This window comes from Doryrhamphus excisus, linkage group LG5 (genome assembly GCF_037039965.1).
Source record: "Doryrhamphus excisus strain RoL-2023G ecotype Guam linkage group LG5, RoL_Dexc_Guam_v1.1, whole genome shotgun sequence".
NCBI lineage: Eukaryota > Metazoa > Chordata > Actinopteri > Syngnathiformes > Syngnathidae > Doryrhamphus > Doryrhamphus excisus.
In genome coordinates, this window is record NC_136361.1 from 16,614,602 (window position 1) to 16,629,893 (window position 15,292).

General features: G+C 38.5%; 1 protein-coding gene across 3 annotated transcripts in view; it reads right to left on the minus strand.

The window, feature by feature from the left end:
• Nucleotides 1-11,090: 11,090 nt before the first annotated feature.
• bcam (basal cell adhesion molecule (Lutheran blood group)) overlaps nt 11,091-15,292 on the minus strand; it is a 62,571-nt gene continuing 58,369 nt past the window's right edge. For 2 of the 3 annotated variants that reach the window (XM_058053156.2, XM_058053154.2), the window contains one exon: nt 11,092-14,075. In XM_058053156.2, the coding sequence (XP_057909139.2) occupies nt 14,073-14,075 (3 nt within the window). In that variant the 3' untranslated portion in view covers nt 11,092-14,072. Of the gene's footprint in view, nt 14,076-15,292 lie in introns of all 3 variants that reach the window. The other variant, XM_078790796.1, reaches the window with a different exon arrangement.

Genomic DNA, 15,292 nt, shown 5'->3' on the forward strand with positions numbered 1-15,292 from the left:
CACAGCTGAATCAACTTTTGGAGACAGTCCTAATTGCTTGCTGGACTTTATTGGGCAGTTTTTAAAGGGGAGTACGCTTTTTTGCATCGTTTAACATGAGAATACAAGATTCTTTTAACAACAATACATTTAACAACAATATTGAACAAAGAAAAATTTGTCACTCCACACTCTTTATTGCTCTCTGGTTCTACCATATCTTACTTATTGTGTGGAAATATGGGGTAATAACTATAAAAGCAATCTTCACTCGCTAAATGTACTGAAAAAAAGGTCAGTAAGGATAATTCATAATGCCGCCTCCAACTGCTTATTTCTAAAATCACAAATACTTAAATTTGCTGATATAGTTAATCTTCAAATAGCTAAAATAATACATAAGACTAAAAATAACCAATTACCTAAAAATGTCATCCAATACTTCTCTACAAGAGAGGAGAAATATGATCTCAGGGAAGAACTACATTTGAAACACTTACTATATGCTAGGACTACGTTAAAAAGCCATAGCATTTCAGTATGTGGAATCAAACTATGGAATGGATTGAGTAAGACCCTCAAACAATGCACAACGATGAGCCAATTCAAGAAACAACACAAGCAGTTGATGTTTGCTAAATACAAGGATGAAGAGTCTTGAACCAGTCATGATGTGCTATACATATCACTATATTGACACTTACTATGGTAACCGTTATGTCATTGGATGGTCATATCGCCTTGTACTTCAGTATGTGACAAAAAAAATTAAAAATTAAAAATTAAAAATTAAAACTATATTAGGAAAGCAGGAAGTGAACAAATGTAACAGTTACTGCTTGTAAAAGTACCAGATGGAGGGGTAGGATTTAATAAGCTTTGCTTCTTCCTACTCCTTTTGGACATGTGGAACTGTGAACTGATTATGTGATGCATTCAATTGTAATCCGATGCATATTTAAATCAAATAAAACCATTACCCTTACATTTATAGGTCCAAAAAGTGGAAAAATTAAGTAGCAGAATTTGTGAATTTTTGTGTGATTCAAAAAACTACTGGCCATGACTATACAGTAGTCAAATGTGAGCTGCATCACCCTAAAGTGCCGCTAGATGACGCCACAACTCAATTTACTCTCTATGAGAGTAGATGACATGACACTTGAAATGTTTTCCAGTCTTCACTACCAAGTCAAATGTGACATCAGGCTTTTGTCGTGACACAAGTGCACTGACAGACACACACCCTTTATCCATAAAGACATGGATATCGTATCGCAACAACGGTACAAAAGCAGCATGTGCACGCTCACATGAAAAATGAGTGACAGCTGCATCCACAGTCAGCCAAGACAGTGGAAGAAGGAGGCCACTGTGCCATCTGTCATCACTCCCCTCGCTCCTTCTCCTCGGCAGGAGGCCCAAAGCAAATACGAGTCGCCGACTTCTGGCAAGGAGTGGACGCCACTTTAGAAGCTAGCGTAATATTAATTGATGTGCGCCTCTGTTTGACTGCTCAGACACCATCGATCATATTTGACCCTCCATTTCCTCCCATTTATATTTAGACAGTTTATAATAACTTGGAGTTTGCAGAAGTTTTGTGGAGGAAAAACACATTTTCCTATATGCAGGGTCATTTTTTTTCTTGGAAGGTTTTATCCCTTCTTGTCCACCTCTCTACATTGCAATGCCGTTATCTCTGAATAAAGAGGTGATTTATTTGCAATAGAGCGAAAGAAAAGGATCATTGTGGGCGACAGCGGGAGAACTTTCCTCCAAGTTGGCCCGGCGGCTCGTTGCTGATGACCCGTCTGAGCTCTCACTCACAGTTTAATGGAACACCGTAATCAGAAGTCGCAAAGATAAGACGACCTTGGAGGCCTACAGGGATTTTGGAGGCTTGATAGAAATTCTGGAGACAACTCCCACACGGCGCAATCCATACTTTAGACTCTTGTTTGTGTCTTTCAGGGTTATAAATACATTGTTACATAAAGTTGTTGTAATTTTGAATCATTTCCTGTCTACAGTTCTTGCCATGCTGTATTAAGTCAAGTATAAGAGGACCCTTTTTTTTTAAAAATAATGTTGTAAATATGGTCTGCACATATAGACAAACAACCATTCACACTCACATTCATACCTATGGACAATTTGGAGTCGCCAATTAACCTAGCATGTTTTTGGAATAGAGTCTAGAGCAGGGGTGGGCAAACTACGGCCCGGGGGCCACATGCGGCCCACCAAGCGTTTGAATCCGGCCCGCCAGTTGCTTTCTAAGTATTTCAACTTTTAACATACAAACTAGCAACATGACTTGCAAGTCTTATTTAGTAAAAAAAAAACAACAAAACTGTCAAATTAAATGACGTAGTTAGATGTGGTGTGATGTTTAAAGTGCTCCTGAAAAAAAGGGACATGAAAACATACAGCTGATAGTATATAACACTTACAGATAAAATTAGACAAAAAAAAATTCAAGGAAAATTATAAGTATAAAATAGTGTGTGTGTTAAATATATATATATATATATATATATATATATATATGTTCTGGCCCCCCCGGACAATTTTGTTTCCTCAATGCGGCCCACGAGTGAAAGTATTTGCCCACCCCTGGTCTAGAGGGAGGCTGACGTCATTGTAACACCCGGATGCATTGCTCAGACAAAACAAATAAAATGTTGGCATGGATTTTTTTTATTTTGGTACATGTTTGTATGGTGTTAAGTTGTTGTGTGATGAATTTAGTGTTGTTCACAGTAAGATGACTGTTATATATAATAATAGGTTGACAAGCGTGTTGGGAGTACAAGCGTGACCCTCACGAGGATAAGCGGGCACATATAGACAAACAACCATTCGCACTTTCATTCATACCTATGGACAATTGGAGTCGCCAATTAACCTAGCATGTTGGAATAGAGTCTAGAGGGAGGCTGACGTCATTGTAACGCCCGGATGCATTGCTCAGACGCAATGTCGTGTGAGAAAACAAATAAAATGTTGGGATTTTTTTTTATTTTAAACTTTGGTATTGGTACATGTTTGTATGGTGTTAAGTTGTTGTGTGATGAATTTAGTGTTGTTCGCAGTAAGTTATATATAATAATAGGTTGACGAGCTTGTTGGGAGTACAAGCGTGACCCTCGCGAGGATATGCGGGCACATATAGACAAACAACCATTCACACTCACATTCATACCTATGGACAATTTGGAGTCGCCAATTAACCTAGCATGTTTTTGGAATGTGGGAGGAAACCGGAGTACCCGGAGAAAACCCACGTATGCGGAAAACATGCAAACTAGGCTAGATTAGAATTTCAAAAACAATTTGCTCAACAGTTGTTTGATGACTCTGCTTGATAGATCAGCTTTACCTTAAATTTAGCATCATGACTCCTCGTTTGTTGTTGACCGACTTTCTAACATCCTTTGAGACAGTTTTTTTTCCATCTGTTTGTCACAATGCTGCATCTCTATTGTCACAGGTGTGTAACGTTTAGCCGCCATGTTCTGGTTTGCATGTATTTTTTGTATTTTTTTTGTATTTTTTTGAGTTTGTAGAACACATGATAGGAAACTTTGTATTTACTTAATAAAATTTGTAGTAGCATTTGTAGTATGTAGGATCTTACTAGATCATTTTAACCGCATGCTTTTAATGGAAAGTGCAGGAAAATATGAAGGATATAATGTTTAAATGTGAACATCGACATGCTTTGTTATTTTTCTAACTTTACAACAGAAGCCTACAAACAATATTCCATAAATGTATTTAAGAATAAGGGTCATCCATGGTAGGAAATTTGTGAAATCAGTGCTGGATTATGTGAAAGGTAAAGAGTTACAGTTTCCCCTCTCCCTCTTTCTATCATGTGGCTCGTTTGGAAAACTCTCCATCACTCAACACATTCCCAGCATTCCCCTGTGACATCAGACTCCCGGGAAAGTGGCTAACGTGCAATCAAACGTGCATTCCCAAACACGCGCACACACTCGCAAGTCATCAGGCAGTACTTTTCATCACAGCTGACGGGTCTTTTCATTGTAATGCATGTAGAATGGAGGCCATTGTTATAGAGCATGTGCATCTGCGCCGGCTAATGGCGCTATGAGATCAGCCCGGGCCACGTCAATCACACCGAGTCTCTCCCACGTTGTCCCATCGAGACCAGCAGCTCATCAGGATGAGATAATTAGCCTAAAGAGCTTTTATGACGCCAAGCTAATAGCTACAAGAGCGTATGGAGAGGCCCCGCTGTGTGGATGAGCATAATGGGGAAGCTTATAGGATGATGACTATGAGGGTGATGGTGGTGGATGGTAGGAGGACTTATGCATTCATAAGATAATTTGATTCCAGCCATGGAAATAATAGTGAATTAAAATTATAGGCAATGTTTTGGAAACATTTTTAACTGTCATACAAGTGGAAAGATAACCGCTGTCTACATTACATATTCACAAAATAATGCAAAAATCTACAGAAGGCAAGCCAAATAGTTTTTGTTCAGGGTTTCCTCCGTCTTGACAGATAAAGCCGTTGCTATGGCAACATCTCATAGTTTCGGTTTGGTGACATTTGAACCAAAACCAACCAAAACATAAGAAAAATTCTTAACTTGAACAAATATGGTAGTTTATTCATTCATTTTCTACCGCTGATCCACACAAGGGTCACAGGGGGGTGCTGGAGCCTATCCCAGCTGTCTTATAGGCGAGAGGCGGGGTACACCCTGGACTGGTCGCCAGCCAATCACAGGGCACATACGAGTCTGTTGGCTCATGTTGGCTTATGTTATTCTTGTAACATAACTTTTTTTTACAACCTAATTTTCCAAAAATTGCTGCTAAATGCTAATGTTACTGAACTGACATTTTCTCTCGTATTAGGTTATTATCATCAAATTTTTACTTTTTTTTGTAAGATTACATCATTTTTTTCTTACTTTTTTTACATTATTCTTGTAAAATTACTGCTGATTTTTTATTTCCTTGTTATGTTCTATTTTTATAATGATGGGCAAGCCGCAAATGGTGTTTTTATACTGGACTGATAATGTTTTTTTCCATCAAATAGTGCAATTTCCCACTGTGTTCGATAGTCCTTCAATGCACCATAGTTGCTGTGAAACAAAGTGGCACTGGCCCTGCCCCAATCATTTTGTAACGCTTATCCTTATCCTCACGAGGGTCGCGGGGTTGCTGGAGCCTATCCCAGCTTTCTTAAGGGCGAGAGGCGGGGTACACCCTGGACTGGTCGCCAGCCAATCACAGGGCACATATAGACAAACAACCATTCACACTCACATTCATACCTATGAATGTATCAGCTAATTAACCTAGCATGTTTTTGGAATGTGGGAGGAAACCGGAGTACCTGGAGAGAAAATGCAAACTCCATACAGAGATGCCAGAGGGTGGAATTGAACTCGGGTCCCCTAGCTGTGAGGCCTGCAAACTGACCACTCGACCACCGTGCAGCCCTTGGTCATTTATTATTATATTACATTATTATATATTATATATACAACAAATCAGCAACTGAGCCAATGAAAAGCAAACCAAGATTTTGAAGCGCATGCAGATGTAAATAAAACTGCTGGATGCTAACCCCCCCCCATTATACCTACATATTATGGGGTGATTAAAAAAAACTACTCATACAGAAAATGTTGAATAGAGGGCTAATTGTATGAACAAATATTCATACTTTCCACGATTAATAGAGGTTGTTTTTGATCATATACAGGACACCGCTATGATGTACAGTAAACTGCATGACCTGAACCATTTGTACAAGATGGACACATGCAACCTGATAATGCAAGAGTATTGATGGACTAGGGGGATCAAACACACACATACAAGGTGAATTTGGCATAAAAGAAAACGGGGGGCCCCCACAGCTCAAGGTACACTCTACAAAGAATCAATTTGCTTTCACAAGCTCTCAACACAAAACAGATCAAAAGGAGCTGTTGCCATAGTGACACACCACTTCCCTTATACTGTGCCATTTTTTTTGTATGGTGCAATTTTTTTTACCCCCACTTTTGTAAGCCCCCCCAATGGGTTGGTCAAAGCTCTGGCTACATACCAAAACATGTTGTTTCTTGCGGCTAAGGCTGTTCCTCTGCTGCTTGGGTGTGGAATGCAGTAAAAAAGCTTCACCTGAGGGTGCACTGTGGAAAAAATTAAATAAAATAAAAATCCCTGTGATGTGGAAAAAAATATTTAAAAATACGTAATGCTTTTAACTACAGTGAAGATGCAGTATGGAATGTCCACACCTACTTACATGTGGTACACACATACTAGGTAAATTGGGCTAATGTGTCACCCACCTGCTGCAACATACATACACACACACCATACAACACACCATTAAAACTACAAAAGGCAATGTTAAAAAATATGTAATAATAATATATAATAAAATATGCATATAAATTAACACATAATTGTAAGGGTTCACCTGGAAATCTCCTTAGACCCGTACCCTTTCAGGCTTTTGACTGGAAGTCATGTACCCCCCAACTCCTACACCCTTAAAAAAAAAATACAAACCACAAACTGAATATTTGGTTGCATTGCTTTATCATTCATCGATTTTCTATGCCGCTTATCCTCACTTGGGTCATGGGTATGCTGAAAAAATGTGGAAATGCCCACGGAGTCGGACAAAAAACTTCATTAAACAGCTAAACACGAATCTTCAGTCCAAAATGTACTGCAAAAAAGGTCAGTAAGGATAATTCATAATGCCGCCTATAGAGAACAAACTAACTCCTTATTTCTAAAATCAAAAATACTTAAACTTGCTGATATAGTTCATCTTCAAACAGCTAAAATAATGCATAAAGCTAAAAATAACCAATTAGCTAAAAATGTCATCCAATACTTCTCTACAAGAGAGGAGAAATATGATCTCAGGGAAGAACTACATTTGAAACACTTATATGCTAGGACTACGTTAAAAAGCCATAGCATTTCAGTATGTGGAATCAAACTATGGAATGGATTGAGTAAGAAGATTCATTAAACAGCTAAAAAAAAAGCAGAAAGCTTAATTAAACTGCTAAACATGAGCCTGTAGCTTTCCTGTTGATTGACAGGACGATATATATTGACGAAATAACAATGTAATCCAATGTGGAATATAATAATAACAACAACAACGGTATAAAAACAGCAGTACTATGACAACCAATAATGCATGCTAGCCTGCTTTCACGCTTGTACTCACCTCATCAACCAATACGGCGAGATGTTGATGATGTAGGGTCTACACATGGATACACACCCACCTTGAGGCACAAACACAATTAGTTAGGAATGTGAACCCCCCAAAAACCCACCCACTCTCCGTCTCCCACTCTGCAGTTTTTGTCCTCATTTAGTAAATCACAGCAGAGGTCAAGACAAGAAATATTTATGTCTCTCTGAAAGTATTTTAAGTTCACACTTGGCCTGATGTCAAAACCTTAAGTACATACGGCCCATACTATAATATATAGTATGTGCATATCCTTTATCCTTTAATCATCCAATAACCAACACTCAAAAGATACCTAGGAAAGATACATTACATGTACCAATACGAGTTCAGAATAACAAAGCCTCTATTTTAACATTTACCCATAATGCATTACTGCCAGAAGAGCAGTTCATTGGATGGCGCTACAATGCTGCCTCTGTCCACCTGAGGGAGCTAGAGGAACCCAGAGCACAGAATCTAGAGGGAGGCTGACGTCATTGTAACGCCCGGATGCATTGCTCAGACGCAATGCAGTGTGGGAAAACAAATAAAATGTTAGGATTTTTTATTTTAAACTTTATTTTATGGTATTGGTACATGTTTGTACAGTGTTAAGTTGTTGTGTGATGAATTTAGTGTTGTTCACAGTAAGGTGACTGTTATATATAATAATAGGTTGACGAGCTTGAGAGTACAAGCGTGACCCTCGTGAGGATAAGCGGTAGAAAATGAATGAATGAATGTTATATATAATATTAAGTTGACGAGCTTGTTGGGAGTACAACTTGACTTGGTATTGGTACATGTTTGTATGGTGTTAAGTTGCTGTGTGATGAATTTAGTGTTGTTCACAGTAAGATGACTGTTATGTATAATAATAGGTTGACAAGCTTGTTGGAAGTACAAGCGTGACCCTCGTGAGGATAAGAGGTAGAAAATGAATGAATGAATGTTGGGATTTTTTTATTTTAAACTTGGTATTGGTACATGTTTGTATGGTGTTAAGTTGTTGTGTGATGAATTTAGTGTTCACAGTAAGCTGTAGAAAATGAATGAATGAATGAATGAATGAATGTTAGGATTTTTTATTTTAAACTTGGTATTGGTACATGTTTGTATAGTGTTAAGTTGTTGTGTGATGAATTTAGTGTTGTTCACAGTAAGCTGTAGAAAATGAATGAATGAATGTTGGGATTTTTTACTTTAAACTTGGTATTGGTACATGTTTGTATAGTGTTAATTTGGTGTGTGATGAATTTAGTGTTGTTCAGATGACTGTTATATATAATAATAGGTTGACGAGCTTGTTGGGAGTACAAGCGTGACCCTTGTGAGGATAAGCGGTAGAAAATGAACGGGCGAATGTATATGATGAATTTTCTATTTTTATGAATTTTGTCACAGTGCTGGTTATAAGCTGTTATTTATTGCAGTTGTTTGTTGTTTTACTATTAGAAGTGTACAAATAAGTTATCCTCTGTGTAATAGAAGTAAATAAAAATAAAAACGTGTGATGGATGGGTAATACTGCCACCCAGTGCTTTACTGCAGGATTTAATATGTTGGGTATAATAACTGTATTTATTGTTAGTTGTAACCCCAAACTCAATATGACAGTGGCTGATACAAATCTTCCATAAAGGAGACACAACTGTAAATCCACACACACAGGATATGAAAGTGTAGGAGTGTGTCAGATAAACACATTCTTCATTCTTTATGTCTGCCCACTTCCGCCTCCTCGCTTTTTCTCCTTTATTTCCTCACGGCGTTCCTATTTGTTTCAATCAAGGAGAGCTAATCCAGATTGATGACATCATAACAAGACATCCTGATCGCAGCCCCGCCCTTTTTCCCCCACCACCTCTTCCTCGCTGTAGTTTAGCACATCCATCAGTCAATTATCATCGATATTTCGGCATTCATATTTTCGCCACTGGTGTCTTTTGTTGCATGGCTCACTTTTTACTTGGAATTTGCATTACAAAGACAAAGCGTTTTCATTTTTGTGTGCCTGACAACATTTGAATGCCTGGCAGCAGCCAATCAGATTGCTGCGTTGGCATCCATCACATTTTCAAGTGAAAAAGTATTAATTGTACAACTAATATATTAAATAAATTAATTATTTTACTAATTTGCAGTTCTGTGTTGTTATCCTGATTAGCAGGCATACCTAATAAAGTGGCCACTGAAAGTATACTACAGTCTATACTGCATCACTATGTTGTACTGCTTGATTGACAGCTGCAGGTGACTTTGATGGGAGACACTTTTAATCTGCTAATGGACTCCCAGCTCAGTGTGTGTGTGTGTGTGTGTGTGTGTGTTAGGACATTGATGCCAGATCTTTGAAAGCCATTTTCAATTTCAATTTGAACAATGGCAATGAGTACAATGACTCATGCTGGTTACCGTTCGTGATCTGTGAGCGGGGCTTCTGATCATGACTGATGGCTTTGTCGCCACTCATTGACGCGAAATTACAACATTCTGCCACGGCAAATCACGAGAAGAACCTTTTATATGTAATTAATGTGTTACTGAGGCCAAATTTTGACTGCAATATTCCTGGAAAATGTGACAAAACATTATTAGACATTATTTAGTATATCTGATATACTCATTCATTTTCTATAGGTTCGTGGGTGTATGCTGGAGCCTATGCCAGCTGACTTCAGAGTTGGTATTGAACTGCACTCGGTTCAAAATGCTTGGTTTCAAAAGGCATGGTAAAACTGCACCTTTGTGATGTCACAGAGGAGCAGACTTCCTTATATGGGCATGGCTGTAAGCCAGATATGCTCTCTGCCCTCCCCCAAGCGGGCGGAGAGTCAGAAGAGTCAGAAGAGCAAGCAGTAAGTGACAATTTATCAGTGTCTTAACTATATTTATTTTGTTTAAGTCATGGAGCAAATGTACTTGTCTGTGTAGCATTATAGAGTGTGCATAAAGGGAGCGGGGTTGCTAATAGCTGTATCCCACCACAATTAGCGGCCACATTAGACGTTACCGATGCTGTAGAAAATGCTAAAATGCTAAAGCTAATTACCTACAATGCTGCCTCTGTCCACGTGTGGGAGCTAGAGGAACCCAGAGCAGAGTCTAGAGGGAGGCTGACGTCATTGTAACGCCCGGATGCATTGCTCAGACGCAATGCAGTGTGGGAAAACAAATAAAATGTTGGGATTTTTTTATTTTAAACTTGGTATTGGTACATGTTTGTATGGTGTTAAGTTGTTGTGTGATGAATTTAGTGTTGTTCTCAGTAAGATGACTGTTTTATATATAATAACCTCCTGCATTTTTCAATAGGTTGACAAGCTTGTTGGGAGTACAAGGGTGACCCTCGTGAGGATAAGCGGTAGAAAATGAACGAATGAATGTTACAGTGCTAAAATGCTAAAGCTAATTACCATTTAGAGACATCTTGAAGTGACCTCTTTCCTTGAGAAAGTTCGGACTGTCCAGTCTCTACTTCTGAATCGGATTTGGAATCCAAGACATTTGGCTGTATGTTAAAAGCCGACGTTTTAAAAAGATACATCGCCGTTTATGATCAACTCCTGTACCGTTTACAGCTAGCGGCACAAACCAGAAGTCTTTTTAAGGACTTGGGAGTGTAACCAACCACAGCAGAGTAGGCGGGCCATGAGGGGAATACATTAAAACAGACTGTTTTTGCAGCAACCATGAAATCCAATGAAGTACAGCTGAATAGGTGCAGATTCTGGAAGAACTAGAAAGGTTTCTGTGTTGGTTATCGTGTGTAGCTGCTTGAAAGGGCCGAAAAATGAGAACAATAGGTCATCTTTAAGATATTCTTAGTAATAGCTAGTATTCAAGAAATAAAAATCCACTTTTTCCTTTTTTTTTGTATCACTTTCACACAACTTTATAAATAAAAAGAATAAAATCACAAAACAAATGTTTTTTTTTCATTTTTCATTATAAATTCTAAACAGCTGGAACAAAATAATAACAATAAAAAAAGATACATCAACACACCACAACAGCGTACCACAAAATATACAGTTTACAGTAGAGGAAGTAAAGCATGAAAAAAATAATCCTTTAAAAAATTCTGCTAGCTGAAAAACGACAATTCAGTAGTTCCAATCTTGACATATTTTTTAAATATTTATAATAAAACAAGGGTGGGGAACCTTTGAGGATGTTGCTAATTGTATGCAAAATGATACACCAGTCAAATAAGTGGGTGTTATTGTTTTATATTGTGAGGATTATTGTTTTGTTTTCTTTTCAAATGCACTGACAGGGGCTCGTGGGCCACAGGTTTCCCACCCCTGCTATAAAACATTAAATCAAACCCAAAAAAAAATCCCCGTTTACGCCTGCTGGGACAGGTTGGCTAACAGTCAATAGGTTTCGAGACAAGATCAGTAGAGACACACATTAAAATACAAAACGAGCCCTGGATAGTGGTTTGAGGTGACCTTTTTGTTTCATTTATTTTTATTTTCATGTTTTTTGTTTTTTTTTAATTTCAACTCAAGGCCATTCGTTCCAGTGTACAACAACAAAAGGTAAAAGGCCACGTCAAGCCGCTACTGGCAAGAATCAGTACCAAAAAAAATGAGACCCACACCCTTTCCCAACTTGCTGCAGTGATATAACCCCCCCCCCCCCCAAAAAAAAAACATGTTCCCTTCCCTCTGATTTCTTCATATAACTGCCGGGCCCTTTAATTGTCCGAAAATAAGCAGAAAATGTCCATCATTTTCCTCTCCTCAAAGCCTCAATTTCACCTCTTTTGCGTTGATAGCTTGCTGGAGCGAAATTGGGGCTTTTGATTGGTTTCATTCTATTCTGGTAGGGGGGGAAAAATGCTTCCATTAGAGCTAGCTCACAGTTTACCAAGTTCACACTTGTGGTTCGGTGCAATAATGTGGAAAAAGATGCTTAGTGTGCACTTTTTCGAGTATATTTTTCTTTTGGGATCCGAGGCTGTGCCGTGAGGGGAGCCTTTCAGAACATATTTTTGTGAGGTAACTCAAATATTCCGGTTGAATAGGTAGGTTATTTTTAAATTTTGCCTGATTTTGTTTCTATTTCATATTTTTTTTGCATTTTCTTTTATTCTCCAAAATACAAGTCACACTTTTTTCATAGTTTGGTTGGTCATGGAAGTAGTAGTCATATGATTTAAATGTGTTTTGTATGTGTTTAATAAGTTTTTTGAGGTGGCACGGTGGTCTAGTGGTTAGTGCGTAGACCTCACAGCTAGGAGACCTGGGTTCAATTCCACCCTCGGCCATCTCTGTGTGGAGTTTGCATGTTCTCCCCATGCATGCGTGGGTTTTCTCCGGGTACTCCGGTTTCCTCCCACATTCCAAAAACATGCTAGGTTAATTAGCGACTCCAAATTGTCCATAGGTATGAATGTGAGTGTGAATGGTTGTTTGTCTATATGTGCCCTGTGATTGGCTGGCCATAAAATGAATGAATAATAAGTTTTTTACTGCATCTGTATACAGTAAATATTGCCCTATAGTCTGCAGAATACGGTACATAGTTGTAATTTTCGGCATGCTTTTTATCTCGTCTGTGTCTTTGATCCTTGTAGCGTTCACGTTTGAATTCAAGCGATCCGAACTGCACCAATTTAGAGCACACCAGGTTTCGAATGATCGTTTTCACACTTGAGGAAACACAACGTACTAGGAGAGAAAACTGCAGTATATTTTAACCGAACCGAATAATAGTGGACGTATCCTTAGATTAGAATTTTGGACTTATATAAAGCAAAATAGGACATATGGCGGACATACCAAAAATAATATATATATATAAAACACAAGTAATAAAGTTTGACATGATTATACGCATGATGTCTGCAGCTTTTTTGTGGGGGGGTGGGGGGGAGAAAAATATACATCTAAACATCAGAACATCATGAAGGAGATTTAGGGGCGGACTTAAAATACAAAAAACGTATGTAGATACATGTATGTATGATGGCGATACAACCATTCCATAACCACAAAGCCGAGGTGCAGGCAGTTTTTGAACTGATTATGGTTGGGAAAACCTGCACTATGAGGACAAAAGTATTGGGACGCAGCCTTTTATCCATTTATTAATGTATCAAGGGACATCATAGTATGTAAACTTTCATCCTTCTAATGTACTTTTGTTCAATTCTATGCTTCCGACAGTTTCCGGAAACCCATAATACTTGGCTTTATGAGTTTGGTGTGGAAAAATTCGACTTATAACTCCCAATATTGTCAGTCCTGGTGGATAGGGGGTACATTTTGTGTACATTTTCATCATCAAATATGTGTATTTAGCTAGCTGTCCCAGTACTTTTGTCCATGTAGCATATGCAGGAAAACATGACGTGATCAAACATTGCTGAAGCAGAACAGAAATTAATGATTAGAAGCCCAAAGTGATGAAAAGTTGTGAAAAAGGTGGAATGATTTATCCCAAAGGTACACACAAAGATGATTTAAGTGCAGACCCCAAGAAAAATAGTAACAGCATACATTCCACAGTGTTGCATTCAGGGTAGATTAGAAAGTACTGTTTTTTAAAGAAGTGTATGACTGCACGACTCAAAAAAAAAAAAAAAAAGATGTGATTGGTTAAATATGAGCTTCATTCAGTCGTGTCACATGTGTCATCTTTTTTTGGACAATTTCCACCCAACTGGTTTACACCGGGTGATAAAACCCCAAAATCCCCGAAATCAAACTCAGCTCCATACGTCCCGTGCCCCATGTCAGTCCTCTCAAGCCAATGTTGTTTCTTCTTCATGACTCCTTCCCTTCATCACTGAGTCGAGTCTTGTTTCATCATCACTGCAGGAGAGAAACGTATGAAAAACAACAAACAGAACATCAACATTCAAAGTGGAAAAATGTCAACAGCATGATGATGTTTCTTTTTTTTTTTTTTTATTCCAACCCGGATTCAATTCAATGTCGTCTTCCTAAGGAAATGCGCCTGTCAGCTTGCTGCCAATCACGAGCGAACCCCCCCCCCCGCCGCAAGTTTGACGAGAGGTCTTACATTCGCAATGGCGTTTTTTGGACACAAGCTGTCGCGCTTGCTTTTTTTCAAAAGGCAATCTACCGGAGCGACAACTGACTGACGTGTGTGGATTATACACACGCTACGTTCACACGCCACTCGCTCCGTGACTTCATACTCGGCGTTAAAAAAAAAAGGAACTCTGCTGGTGTAGTTTGTGTTTAGACCGAGATCGTTACATAGACCAAAGACCGGCAACGTCATTAAATGAAATATTACTGAAATCTATCAGATGTAACGATATAATGATTGAATTAGCATAATTGGCTATGCCGCATTTGTAAAAAGTGAGTAAAAAAGTATGAAAAGTTACACAAATATGTTCAGAATTACAACTGCATCTTTATTATTATTTTTTTTTTAATCTAGAGAGGTCTGATACCTAGGCAACATTGTGCTCTCTTGTTACATCTTCTTATTATCTGGCAGACCAGGTGTGTTATAATGTATTTTTATAAGTGAGGGCAATGTTTGTGCCAAATCTATATATGGCAGTCCAAATTTTAAAAATTAAAAATTAATGTATGGAGAAAAATGAAATGACAAATATATAATTAAGCAAATATATATATCTCTGATTTGCTCTCTCCTTCTGTGTTGGTGGTGTGTTGGTCATGAACGAACGGGTCAAAAGAAGTAGTTATTTTTTGTGAATGGAATGAACAAGGTCACCGCCCCTAAAATACCTGTTCAGTCTGTTCAATTGCAAATGCTTTGTTTTGATGAGATGGAGCGTCAGTTCTCCGTTCCTTTTTGCAGGGCAAGACTATCTGCATGTTTGCCTGTCTTATCCTATCGTCACGCCTCGCTCTGTGGGTGGGTGGGGTTAGCTGACTGAAAGACCGAGATCGAGAGATTGACCAGGTCAAGACCGGGTAACGCCGGACCAGGGAACTGAGATGCTCGTAGGTACGTCATCACATGTTATTGCGTTGTTGAGTCGGAACGAACGGGAACATGAGTGAACGAACTGAATCGACACGAC